This window comes from Sinocyclocheilus anshuiensis, unplaced genomic scaffold, assembly GCF_001515605.1.
Source record: "Sinocyclocheilus anshuiensis isolate Anshui unplaced genomic scaffold, SAMN03320099.WGS_v1.1 scaffold107, whole genome shotgun sequence".
Lineage (NCBI taxonomy): Eukaryota > Metazoa > Chordata > Actinopteri > Cypriniformes > Cyprinidae > Sinocyclocheilus > Sinocyclocheilus anshuiensis.
Window position 1 is genome coordinate 2276965 of NW_015549584.1, and position 22403 is coordinate 2299367.

The 22403-nt window shown below is 37.2% G+C and overlaps 1 protein-coding gene across 2 annotated transcripts in view; it reads right to left on the minus strand.

Moving 5' to 3' along the window:
* The window catches only part of LOC107657917 (semaphorin-6B-like), a 145444-nt gene that overhangs the window by 48372 nt on the left and 74669 nt on the right, over nucleotides 1-22403 (minus strand). For both annotated transcript variants that reach the window (XM_016446230.1, XM_016446231.1), the window contains 5 exons: nucleotides 17521-17644; nucleotides 16022-16136; nucleotides 11281-11341; nucleotides 11136-11198; nucleotides 1899-1997 (listed from right to left, as the gene is read on the minus strand). In XM_016446230.1, coding sequence (XP_016301716.1) covers nucleotides 1899-1997; nucleotides 11136-11198; nucleotides 11281-11341; nucleotides 16022-16136; nucleotides 17521-17626 — 444 coding nt within the window. In that variant the 5' untranslated portion in view covers nucleotides 17627-17644. The remainder of the gene's footprint in view (nucleotides 1-1898; nucleotides 1998-11135; nucleotides 11199-11280; nucleotides 11342-16021; nucleotides 16137-17520; nucleotides 17645-22403) is intronic.

Consider the following 22403-nt stretch of genomic DNA (forward strand, 5'->3'; position numbering starts at 1 on the left):
ACACACACACACACACACACACACACACACACACAAAGAGAAAACACATTCAATAACTGGAGAAAAATGCAATTAGCAAAAATACAGAAATAGGTGAAAAACTGACTCTAGCAAAATAAATGTGTTTCTCTCAAATGTACAGTTTGCTAATACAAAAGCAGAAAGAGAAAAATACAAGAAGCGTAGGAATAACAGAAGGGGAGCTAAAACATATGCACAAAAGTTAATTTCAAAAACATCCACAGGCGATTTATAGCACAATTATAGTTCAAGCTTAAAATTATTCTCAGGCCATTAAAACTAACTATAAATAAACCTGTGCGATCTCCCTCTTTCTGTCTCTACCAAACTATTCTGTCTCTAGAGAGCCTCTTAAACTCTTGACAGGTGTAATGTTGCATTACAGGTGTGCGATAATTCTTTTCATTTGCTCAAATCTGTAATAATGTGTTTCAGAGCTGACAGGTTGAGTTTATTCGTGTCCTCAAGACTTTTTCATACACAAACTTTTATCTTTCTAATTCCCTTGATGCAAATAGCGGCAGGTGCTTGTCAAGAGTGGGGAAGCACAGATGTCACTTATGGACATTTTTATTCTACTGCTTTATTTTAATGTCTGTAATTTTGCTCGTATAAGCCATTTGGTGAACAATGAAATTGAAAACTAATTTCTTACGAAAACCTTCAAGAAGGCTGCATTTATCTTATTAAAAATAAAGTAAAAACAGTAACATTGTGAAATATTATTACAATTTAAAATAGCTGTTTTCTATTTGAATATATTTGAATTGTCAGCTGAAATTACTCTAGTCTTCAGTGTCACATGAAACTTCAAATTTCTTATTATTATCAATGTTAAAAACAGTTCTGCTAATTAATATTTTTATGGAAACTGTGATATCAAAAAAAAAATAATTTTTTCAGGATTGTTTAATTTTTTTATACAAAGCATTTATTTGAAATAGAAATCTTTTGTAACATTTTAAAATGAATTTAACGATATTATATTATATTATATTTGTGTGTTTCTTAATATGTGCATTTCTCGACCTGAAGAGTGGATCCTCACTCACACTTTCACACTTCTCAATCCTGCAGAGCGGATGATTAGTAATTATGTGTTTTTCTTCTTTATTCAGCAGGCATATAATTAGCGTGATTGGTTCAGAATGAGCGGATCTGATATGCGAGGCAGGCGCGGCAAAGCTCAGGTGCAGCATTTGTGGATGCGGTATTCAAGTTGATGCCGCAGGTGGACTAACAACTAAGACCCTGCATTAATGTGACTCACGTACGCTGGGGGCGACAGAGTCACTGGCCAGATGGATGGAAGGCAACACACACACAAACACACTCACACTCAGTGTCTTGGAATCAAACAACGTGCCCGTTGAGTGGCATTACCATTCTTTTCGAATAAACAACCACGCACGGAAAACTGCATCTAGACTGATTAATGACAGCTCTCTGCTCTTGAGGTAATCAGAAACAGCTTGGTGCTTCTGGGCATATTGACAGCCAGGCAGGTGGAAAAACAGAGTATAAACAAATGGCAGGGGAGATTCTTTCTGCTTGGGGGTTTTGAACAGATTCCCATCCAGGTCAGAAATGCGTGGTCACCCAATGAAGCCAGAGTCATTTAGAACGACGCTGCAAGCAATGCTCTGAAATGTACTGTGACGTTTTGAAGCGGAAAAAAAAAAGCAGCAAGGGAGAATGAAATAAAATATGTGTGAGAAATGTAATGGGCTGAAGAGAATAAATAAAGTATGAAAAAATGTAATGAGAAAATACAGACCCCAAAAACATTGCCAAAACATCGGGGAAATAAAAGACTAGAGGGTGTGGTGATTTTGTGCATGTGAAATGCAAGCGTGTTTCAAGCATTCAGTACTCACTTTATAATTGGCACATAACGGATTGAAGGCGTTGGTTCCGCAGATAAACAATCCACCCTGCCGGCTGAGCAGAACCTTCATGTAGTTACGGCACTCGTCCTAAAAAACAACATCATGAGAAAAAGAAGAAAGTCATTTGTCTCCTTAATCAAACTCTCATGAACGAATTCCCTCTTAGAATGACATCACATTTCTCAGCACTTTCAATTTTATTCCAAGGATTGCTTGCATCTGTACAAACAAATCACTTGGCAAACCAGAGGCATGCCACAGCGAGTCATTCGGCTAAACTTCGGTTCAATTGAACGCACATGTTTGAGCCCTGCACCTGTGAACGGCTTTAAGAGATGTGAAATAGAGACAGCTTATGTCATGCCCCCCCACGTGCCGCCCCCCACCGGCGCACCCCGCGTGTGCCCGCCAGTGTGGAGAGAGAGAGAGAGAGAGAATGAGGACGTGTGGAAGGAGCCGGAGGGGGAGAAGTAGGAGTGAGTGTTATTCCAGATGCTCAGGTCCTCACAGAGTTCTTGTTTTTCAGTGGAGAGGTGAGGAGAGAGAGAAAAAGTTTGTGAGAGAAATCATTACTAATTACTTACTAATGACTTATTTTCTTTTTTACTACATTTTTTATTTATTTAATTAAATTATATTAATTAAAAGTTTCTAAGTTTACATTTTACTCTTATTAGTTGTTTAAAAAAATATATAAAATGTAATTAAATGGCTTGTTTTTTATTTGCTATTTATATTTATTATTTATTTTAATTATGCTTTAGGAATACCAATGTACAGTCACTGCCGTGCCAGTACAGAGTAAGAATGAGCAAGAGGTGAAAGATAAAGAATATAGAATCTCTTAAAATTGTGACTGGCGATAGATCACGAACTAACAGCGTAACAGCTGATAATGGCACATTAAATCACATATATATGTCAGCCAACAATGCATGAGAGTGCCTGGCCTGTTTATGTGTGTAGATGCTTTTCTTATCGTAACGGGATTGTGTGTAGGTGGTGGGGGTGTTGTGATGCAGATGTATCCTGTGTGTGTGTATTTGCGTGTTTGAGTCTCTGTAGGAGCCCGGTGCACATAAACCACTGAGTCTTAGTAGGAGCCCGGTGCACATAAACCCCATAACTCTACTCATAAAACTGATTCGGCAATTCCTTCAAGAGTCCAAACACTTGGCACAGCTCCTGATCTGCTAAGCGATAAAGCACATCCCCTGGATAAACAACAACGGCCTTCTCATCCTCCTCCAGCCCTTCAATCGCCATCACCTGCTCTTTCCATTTTCATCCCCTCGTTTCATATTTTCAAAAGAGGCCTGATTCATTTACACACTATTCATTAGTCCATTAGGGGTTCTCTCTAGTGTTGGATGTCCTCTGTACCATCAACTGCCCTCTGCTTGGTGTTTCACAATGGCCTTCTTTCTTCATCCCTTTATTTTTCCTCTCCTGCTACCAGTCCAATTATCCCTTTATCCTTCCTCTGTGTCCTCCTTTAACCCACCCGTTCCACTCCCGCAGCATTTCTCTTCCAGACTGTTCTTGTCTCTGCTTTTTCAATTTTTAGTAATTTATTGGCATGACTGTTGCCAAAGCAACAACACGCACATTAACACAAAAGCAGTTGCTGGAAAAAAGATAGATACTAGCAACGGTAATAAAATAACTGTACAATAAGGAGTATAAAATAAAATGGTAACACTTTACTCTCACTATAAACTAGTTGCTTATTAGCATGCATATTAGTAGCATATTGGCTGTTTATTAATACTTCTAAAGCACATAGTAATTCCTTATTCTGCATGACCATATTTTAGATCCCTTAATCGTACCCCATAACAACTACCTTACTAACTATTAATAAGCAGCAAATTAGGAGTTTATTTAATCAAAATTTGTAGTTAATAGTGAGAATTGGACCAAAATAAAATAAAAATAAAACATAATATCTGACAAAGCATCCATATTTGTAATATCAGTATTTGTAATAAAAGAAGCATGTATAATAATATGAATTACAACAAAATAATAAAAGTGTGTGCAGCTCAAAAATGAATTTTGCTGCAACAAAATGCATAACTGTCTCCCCAAGTAACATGTATTTGGTCTTTTCTGCTAAGCTGGAAAAGTAGTATGAGGTTTGAGAGTTTTTTAGTGATTCTGTAAACTTGTCACAGTGAAGGAAGTGAAGGTCTTTGTCTCCAATTCAAATCAAGTTTTATTTGAACAATTCCATGAAAAAATGTCTTCTCTTTTCCTTGTCTTTCTACCCTGTACCTGTGTGCCATATTTATTCAGCTTGCAGGGCCTTGACTATCACTGCAAATTCTCACTGTTGGTGTCAAGTACTAAATTATTTATACCGGGTCCCAGATAAGTTTACCACCCAAGCTTGCATGTGAGAGAACCTTAGTCAAAGGGCGTTACATTCTGGCAGATGTTTTCTCTAACATATGCTGAGCTGAACAAGTGAATTCCTCCCTGGCCTCTCTCTTTCTCTCTTGTGAATCTCTAGACATGACATCCACACCAACTCCGTACATCTGCACACAGTACTCCCTACATTCCTGGATCACTGATATCTTTATATCAAAACGCATTCCTTCCAAATGCAGTCCCACAATAACACCATAAACCATCCACAGTGCCTCATAACGGGTCCAAAACCACATATCAACTCGAGATAAAAGCTTGAAACAAACATTTTCAACTGCCAGTGTTATTTTGGGATTATTTATATTTTATTATAATATTTATGAATATTTCAAATAAGCTTTTATTTAAGTTCAGTTTTCATTTAGCTGTAATTTAAGTTTTAATAACTTTATGTGCTTGTAATTTTTATTAATTTTACTTCAGTTTTAGTTTAGCAATTCAAGTTAAAGTCCCCATGAAATCAAAATTAAAGTTTTTTGGGTGTTAGTATCAATATGTTAGTCTTAAGGTTATCTATAAGGCAGTGTGCTCCAAAACAGTGATAGAATCCGAAGCGCTCGCCCCCTACACTATAAAATAGCCGCTGAAGCCACGGCTGAATCGGTCACTTGTCCACAGAATTTGTATTTTCTGTACAGTGAATGGCACGTAGTGCACTATATAGGGGACAGAGAACGATTCAAACAGTGTAAATATGCTTTCCATTGAGGAAAAAAAGAAGTCTGGTTTCGCGCTGTGTTACGCTAACCACCGCACCGCACACACACTCTGCTCCGGTCCAGAGACACGATAGCACGGAGCGGATCACATGCGCGAGTCGGCGCAGACCACAAAATGTATCGGAGCTATTTGAATTCTACACAGAATGCTATATTTTATAGCAATATGGATGAGATTGTGGCTGGCATACCCTGTCAAATGCGGCTTTACGGAGCTCAACGGCTCTAGCCCAAGCTGTGATATAAACGATCGCTATTGGCTATTTTAAAAAGGGGCGGGGCTGCTTGATATGTCCCGCCCTGTCTTCCTGTTTCAGTTAAAATGACGTCAACACAGAGTAACGCTGCGTGTTTCTAAGCATTTCAGGGGAACTTTAAACTTTATTTCAGTTACAAAGGCAATATTTGAAAACTATTTTTATTGTTTTAGTTAACAAAAACACTGTCAAATGCAACAAGCAATGAACAGAACATAATAATGATTGCTTGGTTTCTATTTTTGCCATCATTGCCCATTTGAATAACAGAGCACTGCTCAATTTAGTGTCACCGATGATTGCTTAAAATGAAGGACTTCAGGTTGGTTTGTCACTCCGAAATGCTTTTAACATGAACAACGCGATAGGTGTTACACAGCATGGTCAATTGACTGGATACTGCATAATTCTGCACATCTTTATCACCTGCGAGAGTAACTCATCTCCCGCGTGTCCACTTAACCACTTCAGACACTGTTCCTCATAATAAAAGGGTCATATTTACAATAAGCAAATCTAACTCTCAGAAGTTTCCATTACGTGCTCAACTGAGTCTGTTTCTCCAACCATGAGAGGAGCGAGAATACTGCAGAGCTTTGACAAGGAAAGAGCACAAGAAAGTTGGCAGGGACCTTTTTTTCCTTCTCTGTCTCTATATTTCCCGTGGCAAAATTGTCATCTGTAGAATTCTCTTTGTAATTGCAGTGACAGCAGCCTCGGTCAGACAGGGACCACATTAACAGCAGGGGCTAAATTAGTGCAAATCTGCCAGAGCATAGAGTATGGTGTTGTGTTTGTGTAGGATGTGTACTTTAGCTAGCAAAGGGATAGACTAGGAAAGGAAGAAAGAGAAGGACAAAAGTGGGGAGAAAACGATTGAAGTTTTGTGTATGTGTGAGAGAGGGATAGTGTGTGTTTGTGTTTTTGCTCTAGGGCTAATCTACGCCCCCTCACACACTTTGACGCTGATGGCTGGTGAACACACCATGGGCTAACATCAACATTGAGAGCAGGCTAACTAAAGCAATCATGGAGCTTAAGGCTTCAAAAGTGTGAGTGAGAGACTGAGAGTACTCGGGACTAGGGAACAAAATGTGCCCTAAAAGCGTGTTAAATGTGCAAAATAGATCTGTCGGGGTGCAAACCTAAATTAACATGACAAAAACATAAGACCAAACAGCAACAAACAGAATACTAACAGACAAAGCAAAGTAAGATGTGATTAGCTAGTGAATCTCACTAGGATTCGGAATCCAGCTGTTCTTTTAGATGAACAGTTTTCATTTTCAGAATTCATTTCTATTCATGTTTATTTATAGTGTAGATTCAGAGTTCATATGCAGCTTGGATCCTTTAGATTCAGAATTCAGATTCAAAGTGGTTCATTTATATTGAGAATATACGAATGCAACAAATTCAACTGTCTGAGAATTCAAATTCAAAATAGAATGGTCGACTTGAGGATGGAACACACTACATGAGTTAAAATCTAAGCAGTTTTTAAACTCTAGGCAAAGAAGGCATCATACACTTGCCAACTTTGTAAATAGTTACAGCCGAAAAACTAGGCATCATACACTTGTTGACTGAAGATCACAACACAACAAATTCACATAGAAACACTGCTAGGATATGCATGACAAATGAAAACGTGTTCTAAAATTGGCTCAAAATATCAAATGTTTTAATATCCTCCAACTGGATGTTATTATAGGCTAAGTCTAAAAAAAATCAAATCAGAGTATGTGCACATCATACACTTTGCATACAGTGTGAAAATTCAGGTTCAGAATACATCCCTAAAGGATTCAGAATATATATTGTAAAAGGTTTCAAGTGATTTTCTTTACACATAGACAGAATGTGTTTACTATTTTTTCTATATTTGGATCTGCTAATTTACATTAAAAATACACTAATTAAATTTCAACTGAAAATCCAAAATCAGAATTCAGAATCTACTGTATATTGTAAATGGTTATTTAAGATTCAGAGTACTGATTCTGAATGCTTTTTTACACATACACAGAGTGTATGTTCTATATTCTTTTTAAAATTATATTCAATTTTGGATTTTGAATCCAGATTCAGAGTGATTATTTTACATATACACATACGCAGAATATATTGTATACATTTAAAGTGTTTACTTTGGTTCTTTGTAGATTCTCAATTCAGATTGGTTCTCAAATATTACGTACATCCATGCAGGTGTGTGTAATTGGAAGTGCAGTGAGCTGCATTGGCACATTATCGGTGAAACAATCTGTCTAAGTGCTGTCAATCATAATGTGTTTAGAATTGGCACAGAATTTCTTTTCTGTATGCACTGGCTGCACTCCAGTTGCTTTGCATTAAACAAGCCCCACAGTCCCTGTGTGTGTGTGTGTATATGAACCTAAGTTGCTTTTGACACTTGTAGTGAGAGAAGAGACCGCATCTGCATTCATTGGAGATTCAAAATGGCTTCCTGCAGATCCAGATGAAAGGGGCAGAGATGTGAAGATTGAATTTCCCTCCCAATTACAGCCTCGTGGCCTCTTAGATCAGCCGTGCAGAAACATTTAATTACCAAAACCAATTACCCTAGTGGCAAATGTATCACATTGACAAACGCAAGGACTCACACAGGAGGACTAGAGGACGATGTGTATGGGTGTAGAGCACGTGTTTGTGCAGACGTGTGTATGTGTGTGTATCAGTGTCCACTCAGTGTGAGATCTTGGGCTCTGTTTAAGACCTTGTCTCGTCTCTCGTTCATCTCTGCATGACCTCTCATGTTTGCAGACTTATTAACTCTAAGAGGGCAATTCTCTCTCTCTCTCTCCTTTCCCTCCCAACAGTCCCTCTTTCTCTTGCCCTTAATCTCTCCTTTATTCTATAGCCATTTTAAAGGAAAAGCTCACCCCAAAATTAAAATGTCATGATTTACTCCTTCCAAATATCATCCTTGTCATTATACTGTTAATGTTTTAGTGGAACATGAAAAGAGAAATTTTGAAGAATCTTCAAGCAGAAAACAATTACACTAAAAAGTGCTCTGTATGACTTAGACACTATATTCCAAGTCTAAAGCAATATGCTAGCTTGGTGTGGAAAACACGCCAAAATTTAAGTTTAAATTACATTATTCACTGTCAGCCTGTCCACCAGTGAGCTATTATTTGAAGAACTGCTGTGATCAGATCACTGAATCACTTCAGAACCAAATCAATGAACAAACTGTTGTTTTGTGATGCTTCTTTTCAATGTACCAGCTGATCCATTTTACAAATTTGTCTGAAAGATTCATACACAAATCAGACTGATTTGTTTGCAAAGTGAGTGTTGTACCACTTCAAATGGACCCATCAGAGCGCAAACCTAAGTTAACACTACAAAAGAGCAAGACAAAAAACATCAACAGAATACTAACAAACGAGTAATGTAAGATTTGAGTGCTTGAGTGGTTCACTTACATTCAGAATCTAGATTTAGAGCAATTCTTTCAGATTTACTACTCGGATTTAGAGTGCTTTTTAAATTCACTATTCATATTCAGGTTCAGATTACAGGTAGTTCACTTCTTTATAAATTCAGAATGCACGGTAAATATATATTTATATTCAGAATTCAGATTCAGAGTGGCTCATTTACATTAGAATATACAGAAACAACTTAAAATGAGAATCCAGATTCAGAATGGTTCACTAAAGCTATGTTCAGAGACTTTTAATAAGTGCGAACAGCACAAAGCACACTGAAAATGATCTTTTTGTTTTTGATTCTGAAATCAGATATACTCTAGGTGTGATGTTTTGCAATGCAACCTCAGTTTGAAGTCATATCAGAATTAATGCATCTTATGTCATTCTAGATCAACATTTGTCATAATTCTACATAGATGGGAGTGTGGTGATCAGTTCACACTTGAATCTGATATTCACCATATTTGTGAACAACCAAAAAAAAAAAAAGTAAATTCAATGATCCAGTCACAGTTGTTCCACAGAGAAAAGTAAATCATGCAGGTTTGGAATACTAAATGATGACAATATTCTTTTTGGGGTGAACTGGACCTTTAACATCTTTCCTGTCCACCCTCACTCTTTCACTGACCCTTTTACTCCTCCCATTTATATGGGTCTTTCTCTCTGTCTTTTCGTCCATCCCTAGGGCAGACAGGTGGGACAGCAGCTTGCTTTCTCTCCGTTTCTTTGTATTTCTCATCTCACTTACTCTCTGCTATGCTTTTGTCTTACGCTCTTTCAGCCAGATTCAATGTCAGGTGTCACTTTCAGTATTAAATAAGTCGTTTTCTCTCTTTTTCACTTGTTTCTTGCCTGGAGGGGATTAAGTCATCCTTCACTCTTCCCACACAGACACCTTTCAATAAAAACTCCCTTACACTCTCATTGAAGTCAGACAAAATACCCAGAAAATATTCCAGAAGATGAAGCAGAAAGGGTGTGTGAAAGGAAGATATCTGCAGTGGTCATGCGTGGGCAGCTGTGGGGACTGCTGGCAGCTTTTGACACCCCTTTCTAATTTGCAAAGGCGCACAGCACAGAAAAAACAGATTTCCTGAAAATTTGCCACAGGCAGCTCTTGTGATGACACCTTAAAGTGTGAGCAGGGGCACAAATAATGTGACATGCACATATAAAAGTGTTCAACATGAATAAATGGAAACGTTTAACACTGTTGTTGATATGACTGTGTGTTCGTATGCAGTGGTGTAATGTAACGAAGTAACAATACTTTGTTACAGTACTTAAGTATTTTTTGGGAGTATCTGTACTTTACTTGAGTTTTTATATTCCAGCCAACTTTTACTTTTACTCCACTACATTTCCTAATTAAAAATCAGTCGTTTGAATGAATCGGTTGAATCTCAATGACTCACTCAACAGTCACACTTGCTGTCACCTACTGGCGGTTTTAATTTCACATTTAGACTATTCATGTTTTAAATTATTTCAAATATCAGTATTCAACGTTTTATGTTAAAAAAACTAAACATTAGGCCTATTTATGCATCTGTAACTGCAGTTTAAATGCATCCATGTCCCCTCTGAGATACATAAACTGTAAATACATCTAAATGCTATTTCAGATGCAGATTCCAAAAATGTTTTCTTGTGTTGGAATGAAAGACACTAAGTACCGGATGAAGTGCTTCTTATTCTTACCCAAAAACACAAAATGGAAGAAAGAGTTAAAACTGAACAATCTTGCTACTCAAGCAGTGTATGAACATTTTTTATATATATTTATTTGCTTCTTTTCCATTTTGCATATACTTGTACTTTTACTTTCAATACTTCAGTACGTTTAAGATTTAAAAAATACTTTTCATACTTAAGTACAATAAATATCACATACTTTAAGACTTTTACTCAAGTAATATTCTAAACGGTGACTTCAACTTCTACCAAAGCCATTTTCTAGTAAGATATCTGTACTTTTACTTGAGTATGGCTTTCAGGTACTTTATACACCACTGCATATGGGTCAGGTTTTGCCTCGATTGCAAGGACCAGCCCTTATGAATACAGCTCACTACGCATATTTAGAAATGTAAAAATGTAAATGTAAAATTAAAAATTAAAAAATTAAAAATGATCTTTTAAAAATAAATATGATAGCTAGCTATTACTGCCAAAAAGTCTGCTTAATCTGACAAAAAAACAAACCCTGAAAAAACTGTTCTCTAAATTGATAAATGAATTAATTAAAATATTGTTTTTATGGCTAGTCTACCGTAAAATGATATATATATTTCTCACATACAAACCAAATATGTGTGTCTGTTTGTGACAACATCCACTCACCTCATGTTTTCCTTTCATTCTGCAAATTCTGATGTCATTTTTGTTGGATTCCCATGTCCTTTTCTGTAACAGAGGGAGCTTCGGTAATGAGGGACTGTTCATTTCCAGCATAAAGTATGTGTGTATGTGTGTTTTCTGTTCTCACCTTGCTGTAAAACATCTCTTCTCCCACCACGTTGTCCAGCTCCACTCGGAAAAGGTCATCTCTGACACATAAGCACAAGGAGAGAGACAGAGCGAGAGATTGTGAACCACCACAGCACAGTAACACAACACTGCAAAATAATTTCTATCTTTATCAGAAATGTTTTAATCATCTAAACCTCTTTAAAATGAAATACATTTACTATTACAACATAACACAATTAGATTTACACTTAAAACAAGAAAAAATGAAAACGATTAACTAGGTGTATGCTTAAAACAAGAAAAGTCTCTTAAAGAGTCAAAGTCCTTAGCCTCACATACCGAAGCATAATATGTATTCATCCAATTTTGAACAAACTGATCACATTCTTGTCCCCTGATCGCCGTCTCAGTGCAAACACTCAGTTAAACGATTCACCACAGCTCGTCCTACATAATCACGATTCAGTGCATTGTGATTTGCCTGATTTCCCCTCCATAATTCATAACCCACCCCCACACTGCATGCATGTTGCATGCAGCTCCTCATCTTGAACACAGCATCCAGTGCTACAGCACTTCCTGCAACCACTTTAATAATCTTTCTATAACCTTGCGCTGTCTATTAAAGTCTCTATGAATCTGATCTCTTTTAATCATGGCGTGTTTGGTGTTATAGAGTACCGTGGTTTATGCCTGAATATTGATCAAGGTCTAAGAGCTGCTGCGCGGCCCAACGAGAGACCTGGAGAATTTCAAATCTTGTGCGTCTCTCTCTCTCTTTTCTGTCTGAAATGTTGTAATCTGTGAATTTGCCAAGCTCACAGACCAGCCCATGTTATTGCAGTAGTATTGATCTTATCTTTCACAGCCTTCCATCTGCATCACTGCTCTGTGGACACATCAACAAAAACGTAGACTGTGTATGTGTGTGTGTGTGTGTGTGTGTATGTGTGTTCTTGAAGAGAGTCTGACGAGACTGACTATGAATTATTTAATCACTCTCTGTGCGGTTTGTTAAAATGAATCCCCTTTGGCCATTCCCTCTCTGAGCAGGGCGGCCCCTAAGTGCCCTGGTTAAAATTATCATACACTTACACAGTACTTGCCTTATTTAGAGAGCACAAACTTTAAGCAGAGACAATCACCCAAGCGGCAAAGTAAAGCAAGGGGTCTGTTTGGAGTTCAAAGGTACTTTCACATTTACATGAATATAAAAACAGGCTTTATAGTTGCACAAGGTTACCAAACAACACAGATGGTTTGGACAAGACATGCAGAACATTGGCAAGAATAGAACAGATGGGGGCCAGTAAAAACTCTTTCTTTATCAGTACCTCCACTATCTCGTACACAAACTGTAGTTTTTATCTTCTTTCAAAATTTCCCCATGTAACTCATCTTGCATAGTTTCCATGTATATATTCTTATGTGAATTTAGTAATACTGCATAAAAATGCTGAATGGAAAAACCAAGATCATTTCCAAAATGTGCATAAAACAATATACACTTGCTTAAGGTGGATACTTTTTTTTATTCAGAAAGATGATATGCGCATAAACCAAAGGTTGTGTTCCCTTCTGATTTGAACTGAACATTTATTTTATTCCAGTTAAATTCCTAAAACAAACAGGATGCAGAATTACAATTCAAATGCAAGGAAGCAGAATTCAAATTAAATGTTTTTTAACAAGAAAAGCAATGTAGGCCTAAAGTCATGCATGGATGGATGGATGGGATTGGATTCTTCAAATCTGAATTTTGCACAACCCTAGCAATAAACTACAACAACTTCATTCACCAAACTTTGTTCTACTTATGCACTATTTTTTATTTACTTTCCAAGAGATTTGAGATTTGAATTGCAATTTTCACATGGCAGATAATATCTAAATCCCAGAGAGAGACCAAAATATCAGAAACCTGGCATGGATTCTTTTGACTTTATCCAGTAAGCAACCATACAGTACCATCTTATAGCAATCACGTGGCAATGCCACATAGTAATGGATTGTAACTTCTAACTTTCCCTATTTGATTTCATCTCACTCTATCTATCTTTCTGCACTCTAGATTGGTAGAATGTCTGAATGATGGAGTGCCTTTGGCCACCTTTACTGTATTACTACATTACGTTACATTTATGCATTTGGCAGACACTTATCCAAAGCGACTTACATTGCATTCATTGTATATTTTATCAGCTCATGCAGGAACGCTGAGGGATGTATTATGCAGTACTGTGTGTTTGGTACAATACTATGCCCTCATTCAGTGCTACAAATTTATGACCATACTGACAAGCAGAAAAGGGACCTGAGAGACTCAGGATCTCTCGTGGGGGACCCGACTATATTTAACATCAGCTATGAAGGAGACAGCTAAAAGAGAAAGTGTATTTGTCAATTGTAGCACTACAGGAGGTCTCAAACCGTTTCTTCCCGTGTCCCACAGCAGCCCTGACGGCAGCTGAGTCCTTCATTTATCTGCACCGTTGGAGGCTGTGCGCCAGTCAGGCGGTGTTTCCGTGACCTCAGAGGTCAGCCGGAACATGTCCCGCACTGTTAGTGACAGGTTCGAGGGTGAAATGTGTTGAGTTTCACTCCTGAGCCTAATTGAAAGACTTGACCTCTCGACGAGGTCAAACACTACGAGGTGGCTGAGGCTTGATTTAATGTGACTTAACCAGGTCGCCGCTGGCAATCTAAGTCGCCCTCCTCTAGTTACTCGGAACGTTAATTATTTACACAGATCACAAAAGAAACACCTAATTTGTCTTATGGGTGTATTTATTTATGGCTTGGACTGATTTTTTCCCCCCAACAAGTCTGAGGCTAGTTTGCATTCGCTTGCGTGGGAGTCCAGAAATTTCTGGAGGAAACTGAACGTGTTTAATAAAATACTTCAGTACTCTCATCCCTGACCAGGTGTTGGCAAGGTAATACTGTGAAGGGGTTGAGAGGCTGGCCACTTTCTTGGGGCATGTTCTTGAGCGGTTATGCTAATGCTAACAGGATTTAGCCCGCCTGCACCCCTTATCACACTTGAGCACGCCGTTGCAGACTTTATTCAGTCAATCCAGGCTGTCTATATCCTTGACTTGAAACTTCACTGACTCTCTCTCTCCCTTGCACCTAAGCAGTATTGCCTCCTTTTTATTTCACTCGATGTTGCCGTTGTTATTGAATGCTCCCTCTTGAGTCATCGGCTAAATAAATCTCCTTTTCCACAGAGGTCATTTTCAGTTGCTACAGCAAACACCTCCATTTATTTCAGACACTGATTGGTACACACAGTTTGCTGACTGCACAGAGCGGGGCTTGAATTTCATCGAATTACGTCGGCCACAGTGGCACCATGTTGGAAAGCATACATAAAACAGTCACGATGTTTTCGAGTTGAGCTTCTTTAGGCCAAAGACTTTTGCCCTTTTTTATGAGATAGCCCAGTCTCTGGGTGTCTTAAGTCATATGGCACTTTGTGATATATTTATTTTTGAGGTTTAATTTTTGACATGGTCGAGGGGGCAGGTAATTTCCTGACACGGTGTGGGTCTTTATTAGAGTATGATGCCTCCCCCTCCGGACCCCTACAACTTTTGGTAACTATCACCATATGTTTGAACTCTCCCAGTGGACGTGCCAGCCATTTTTGGGAAGCATGTTGCATAAACTCACAAAACACAGCTTATTTTTGTAAAGCGCCAAACCTAATGAAGTTGTATTTTTGTTTATCTATTCCTAACCCTGGCTCCTGTAGGCAAAAAATGCAGGATAGCAAAAACATCATTGACCCCGTGATCTTTTCAAAGCCCCACCCTGGCCTAAAATCCTGAAAAGACTACAGGTGTCCAGACTTCACATTTATAACGATTTTAAATTTATAACTCAGCATGCTTCTTAAAGGGATAGTTCACTCTAAAATGAAAAATGTAATTTACCATCTTGTCATTCCAAACCTGTATGTGTTTCTTCTGCAGACCACAAAAATAGGAAAAAGATATTTTGAAAAAGATGTTACCTTAAATTGTTACTTAAAATGTTTACACTTAAAATTTATTTTTTCTCTCATTGTGAGAATTATTGTAATTACAGTTCAAAACTGCAATAAATAAAATACTCAAAAAAACAATCAGCAAATAACTATCTTTATAACAACTTGATAAAACAAATAGTGCAACACTATAAAATCTGCTGATATTTGAATGTAGATGTATCCAGAAGTAGGAAAGCATCAAGGTAAGATCAGGGATAAAATAAAACAAGATAGAGTACAATTACATTAAAAAAGTCAATTAAAATGTAATAAAAAAATCAATAAATAAATATTTAAAAAATTGACATTATTCCAATTTACACACACACAAAATATATTTTGAAGATTGTTTTAACTGTTTTGACCCCACTGACTTTTTCCTTAACAGTAAAAGTCAATGAGCCAAAAATAAAAAAAATGTCAAAATATCTTCTTTTGTGTTCCACAGAAGAAAGCAAGGCATACAAGTTTGGAACAACATGAAGCTGAGTAAATGATGGCAGAATCCTCATTTTTGGCTGAATTATCCCTTTTAAAGGCTTTGGTAGCTGTTTAATTACTATCTACAGGAAGCAGCAATTCAGACTCTTGATCTTAAGAGAGATTGTTTTTGAATGTCACATAATTTACTTAAACACACATCTCTGTGCAGGTAATTACAGATGCTGATATAATGGTAATTACAGGGTACGCACATGCTAATCAGCATTATTTCACACCCTACCTGGCTCCGATGTAAAGGGTACGATTGACCTGCAGGATCCTCTGAATGTGTAAGGGCTCCTGTCTGAGTGATGAGTGATGGGGTCGTCCAAGAAACACAGGATACCTTCTCACCACTGAGGAGAAAAGAGGTAGATGAGACAGTGAGTGATAAAAGGAAAGGGTTGACAGAGGGTTGTATCATCTCTTCATTGCACTTATGGGTGTGGGTGAGGTGATCCGTTAAGGCGAGAGGCGTTCGATCACTCGTGAGTCACACTTGAGATAAAAATGTTGACAGCTGCCTGTAGTTGCTCTTCAGTGGTTTTCACAGATAACGTCTGTTCTCATCATCTGTCGGCCTAGTCAAGTAGTGTTGTTGCCAGAGGTGTAAAATAACATTTATCCTGAAACCTGTTATATGACATTAATAAGATGGTAAATTTAAATTTTAAACATTTCAAGTAACAAACAACTATCTGGTTTTGTAGTTGTTGGATATTTGAATGTAATTGTAGCTGGAAGTAGGAAAACATAAAAGCAAAATCAGGGGTAAAACAAATTAAATTAAATGTAAAATTAAATTTCAAAAATGGGGAAAAAGTACATTGAAATGAAAAATGTAAATAAAAAAAACACTTATTATTAATCATATTAACAAAAATAATTAATGAAAAATTAAATTCCATTATATGAAAATATATAGCTGCCTATATTTGTGTATATATTTTAAAGTATTATCCTGAAACCTGTTACCTTAGATTGCTACTGGAAATTTTTAAACATTAAATTCATTAAATTATCAAACAACTATGATTTTATATCTGATTTTGTTGTTTGATATTTGAATGTAGTTGTATCTGTAAGTAGAAAAGCATCAAGGCAAGATCAGGGATCACATTTAAAAAAAAAAGTAAAATAATGTCTAATTTAATTTAAAAATAGTTAAAATAAAAAAATAATATAATAATAATATAATATAAATACATGAACAAACAAATTTTTACCTAAATTTACATGATTACAATTTAATTATTCTTTCCTCACATTAAATATATAGATACATTTATCTTTTTGGGAGTTCTAACAAGCTTGAAAACCTTTTTGGTCACATATACCATTGCTCGCAATTTTGCGAAAAAGATCCAAAATTTCCCACAATAATACTTAATCATAATAATGAAGCACAAATATTCAAGTACTTTACATCCCTGTTTATTACTCTCCTTCTCTATCTGTTCCTCTCTTTCAATATGTGATAAGCCTCTCCCTAGAGCTTCCCATAGCTCCTCGTCTCTTTATCCTCCTACCCTGAGCGTTATAAACCCCCTCCCTTTTCTCATCTTTCAGATTAGATAGACCAGCATGAGTTGCAGGCAGGGATGCATGGAATCGATATTATTGATGAGTGATCAATCACATGCCTGCTCTGCATTAGAAAGTGAAAGCTGAGAGCCTGAGAGTGCAGACGGGCCCAACCCTGATCCTTGATGACTGCATGTGAAACAGAGACAATGTTACCTTCAGTGGGGATAAAGTTCAGAGGTCCCGGTTCCTCAGGGAAGACCGCACACACCAACCGCAGGAGCCAGAAGATCCCGATGAAAGATCTGGCCACAGTCGTCATGGTAGAGGATCTCCGGCACTATAACAGGAACATGGAGAAAAGAGTGAGGTGAGGTGGCAGAAGATTTAGCAGGATGCACACTTCTGTGAACTAAACTAGCACTCCGATGGATCCTAAAGCATCTCTAACATCACCCCAGAGATTAAGATCAGTAATTAAGTTATCCACCAATAGAATTTGTGCTAGTCAGCCCTAATGGTCCAGTCGGTGTGGTGTGTCACAGAACTGTCATCAAAGACACGGGACCCAGGACTGAACTGCCCGGACGTCTAACAAAAGGGCTTCACACAGAGCCAGGATTGGGGAGGGGGCCGGAGCACATGTGAGTGGGAAGCTCTGTTTAAGAACCTAGAGTGCTGTCTTGCTGTCTACTGCTACAGACAGCATCCTAACCAAAATAAACATTGAAATGCGCTAGGCACCAAATATATACCATATGGATTTTTAAAAAGACTTCATGAAAGAGTTATAAGCCATGAACCAAACCAACCAGCTTCAGTGAATCAAAACATCATAAACTTTGATTTGAAGCAAAAAAAAGAATTTGGGGTGAAAAAAAGGTATGGGACTGCGTACTTGACAGCTTTATTAAAGAGCAGAACTACAACGCCATGAAGCATTATGACAATCTGAATAAAAAAATGACATATATACAAAAATATTTAAGGATGTTCATTATATATTATATATATATCACTATATATTGACTCTATTATACCATTGCAAGTGCTTCATGGGTGGGCATGATTTGCTTGTTACAATTCTTTGATTGGTGTAGACATTTTTGGAAAATCATGGGTCACTTGGTTTTTCACCAGGAATTCTACTGTTAAAATTATTTTTTTATTTTAAAAAAGTTTAAATAATGTGCATATAGCATTGATTAACAACCTTGAAGCTCACAGTAGGTCTAGAGAAGAATTTTGAATAAAGTAGTTCATAAAATTATGGTTAAACTACTGATGTCACATGGACTGTTTTAACGATGTACTTACTACCTTTCTGGACCTTGAACGTGGTAGTTGTGTTGCTGTCTATGGAGGGTCATATCTTGAATATATCTTGATTTGTGTTCCAAAGATGAACGAAGGTCTTATGGGTTTGGAACTACAAGAGGGTGAGTAATTAATTGATAGAATTAAAATTTTTGGGTGAACTATCCCTTTAAAGTACTGCCTACTGTAGGTACCAAGTATTTATTTATTTTGCATATAACTTTGTGCGGCTGCATATGTGTGTACTTGAGAAAGTTACTGCAAGCAGAGATGGACTTTTAAATTGAATGCCTGAAAATAGACAGGAACTCTTGCCCTCTTGAAAAAAAGACAGCAGAAAGAGAGAAGATGTGATGGAAACACAAATGTCACTAAAATTAAATTGCAATGCAATCTATGTGGAAAATTACCCCTGCACTTCAGAGAGGCACAGAGAAGCTCTGGAGAACTGTCACAATAGTATTGTCTGTAATAGTCTAACGTAATGGTACTGTCTGATAAAGAGATTTCAATGGACAGATGATACATGTTATCTTTTACTGGTTTGAGATACACCAACACCATTTTAATAGTTTGAAAAACATACAGAAAATTGCTGCATCAAGTCGATACACACTTCAGTTTTCCTCCATGAAAAATTGAATCAAATCCTTGTGTTGTTCCAAACTGACTTTCCGTCTTCATTGAAACACAATGAGAATATATTTTAAAGAATGTTTACACTGTTTAGTCCATACAAGGAAAGTCAGTGGGGTCCAATACAACACTGGAACCCATCAACGTTCAAAAATAAATCTTGTTTTGTGTTCTGCAGTAGAAAGAAATGCATATAGGATTGAAACAACATGAGGTTAACTAAATAATTAATTTTTATTTTGGGGTGAACCTTTTAAAACTTCAATAATACTTATACTGGGTTTTGATTAAGCCAGGGGAACAGATCAAGACAATTGAACAACAAAACAGAAAGGCATTCTCAACAGAACATAAGGGTCAATAATGGAAAACCAGAATTTATGAAAAGGCACAGCATGCTTTTCATACCTTTTAAATGAACTGTACAATGAACTGTTGTATTTGTTCAAAAGAACGACTGAAAAACCTGGGAAATTATAAGGCCAGTTGTCATGCATTTCTGATAAATTTTCCACAGTGGTCAGTGGTTTCAATAGCATGAAACTCAATATATGAATGAGTACTCAGCTCTCTGCTTGAGTGTTAACAAGCTGAGAACATTTGCTTTGAAACTTTAGTGGAAATGCTGTTAGTTACATTCGCAGTGCAAACATAAACAAATCAGCGTCAGTTGAGCTTTTCAGCGCCAAAGCGTTAAGATGGCACGTACATGTATTAAAATCTGACAGCCTCAATTTCTTTATTCAAAAAAAAAAACCTTCTCATTTTCCTGTGGCTAAGCGCCAATTGAGTTACACAATGCAAAGCAGCCAGCTCTCATTTGTCAGAGCGTGGCCTTGTTATCCAAAACGCACACATGTACATATACACACACAACTACATCCATTGTGGGTCTATTTCTATAGTGAAATGGCTTGTGACGTTTTATCAGGGCTAACTATCTTTCCAGGACATTTCTAGAATTCCTGCTATTGAAGTCTGAACAAGGCCGCCCCACACACTAATAGTTCAATACCCAATGCAGCAAATTATGCCCAACAATAGGCTTACAAGAAAAAGAAAAAGAGAGAAAATGAAAAGAGGCCAAATGGGGAATGAAGGCAGACGGAACAGGATAGCTTAAACTAGAAGACGCTGCCATAAGTTGGTATCGGTGATTCTATTGTCTTGCTACAATTAATCATTTACGAGTATGCGCCAGACCTCACGCATTTAATTAGCATAATTAGAAACTCTGAGCTATAGAGTTTCAGGGGACAGCAAGCTAAACAGATGCAGAGGGGGTGAAGTAAATACAAGCTTGGATATAACATACACCATTTCACTTTTAATTACGGCAAATGTCAATTCATGTACCATGGTTGGTCCACTGATACCGTACTAACGTTCAATGCTGTCCTAATAAATAAAGCTAATTCTTTACCATCAGAGATGGGAATTTTCTTGATTCTGGTTCAGATTCCTCTTAAAGAATCTAGCTCCTTAAATGGTGAATATTTGTGGATGCAATCCAGTCATTTCAATAGGAAACCATGCAATTGGGAATTTCACAAGAGGGTGAAATATACCGCAAAGGGTTCAAATTGGTTACATGCATTCACTGCATTGACCAACAGAATTCTGCTTGGTTTGAAGGTGAATTCTGTGTGAGCTTTATACATCACTACACTATAACAGACAATGGACCTTTTTCGCAGATATTATACATCATATGACCACACCAAGTTACTTGTTCAAGGATTTATGATACACTGGTTGTGCCATATGTGTCTGATTCACTACAAAGAACCAACTCATAGGAGTAATTTCTTCAGGGATAAAATATACTGTATGAGTGTTGTATGAGTTTTATTTACTAAAAAGAATCGATTCAAAAGAGTCATTTGCTCAGAGATGAGATGCACTGGTTGCACTGTCTGCATCAGTGTTAATTTTGACAGGCATTTTTGATTTAGTCTGAGTCTTTATCTTGAGACGAAAATGCTTAATAGTCTTAGTCACATTTTAGTCGACGAAAAGTCATTGCATTTTTGTCAACTTTTAGTCATTACTTTTAGTCAAACTGCAGTTACCAACATTTTATTTTGGTAGCTATTTTATATGTAGTCTTCAAACAAATATAATCATTAATTCTTCTCTCTTTAGACCAAATCAATTAAGCTTATGAGAAATTTGAGTCAAGGATTGAATTTGGAAAAACGTGTGATGTGAAATAAATGATGACAATTTTCATTTTTGGGTGAACTATCCCTTTTATCCCTTCAGTTGTGAAAAGGGAGCAACTTATAAAAATTATAGTTGTTCGTATAGGCCTATAACATACATAATATATATAATCTATAATTTTTGAAAAAGAAGCAGAATAAGACAATAAGACAAATACAAGAGATACAAATTAAATTCATTTTTTCAGATACAGTAAGTTTACTTAACATATTTATTTGTTACACATCTTTTGTTGGTTAACATTAATGATATGGATAGGTACTTAACTAGGAATGCTGTCCCTTTAAGACAGAAGGCAAGCATGTAATACTGACACGTTCAGATTTCACCCACCTGTTTACGTTCACTTAATCCATAACCGACTGTATTTACGTGAGATACTCTACACGATAGACATTTGGACTGCTGTGTGTGTATTTGAGCACTTAGAACTGATCGGGCACTGTATATGAGAACTGAAGAAGTGGAGCGTGCGCGAGAGAGAGCACTTCTATCAGCGCGATTCTGCCTATCCCGCCTTCACTAACTTCAAGTTAATTGACAACGAATTGTGACTCCCGGGAAAAACGGGACGTCTGGTCACCCTATCCCTACCCCTTCAGGTGCAGAGGCCATTGTTTCAGATCGCTAGTTCGCATTTTGGTAGCCTATCCATCCACTGCGGCTGCCATACTGAGACTACATATGCAAACGCCCCTTATCCGATTGCAATCCAATGACAGGGACGCACATTTTGAAGAACAAGACAGTAGCCTATAGGATGTATTTTGAATGTCCGGTAGTCCTCAAATAACATTATAGTCCCGTCTCGTCTCGTTAATGAAGACGCGGCATAAATTTCGTCATAGTTTTTATCATCAGATATTAGTTTTAGCTCTTCAACGTCTCGTCTTAGTCACAGAAAAAATGTTCGTTAACGA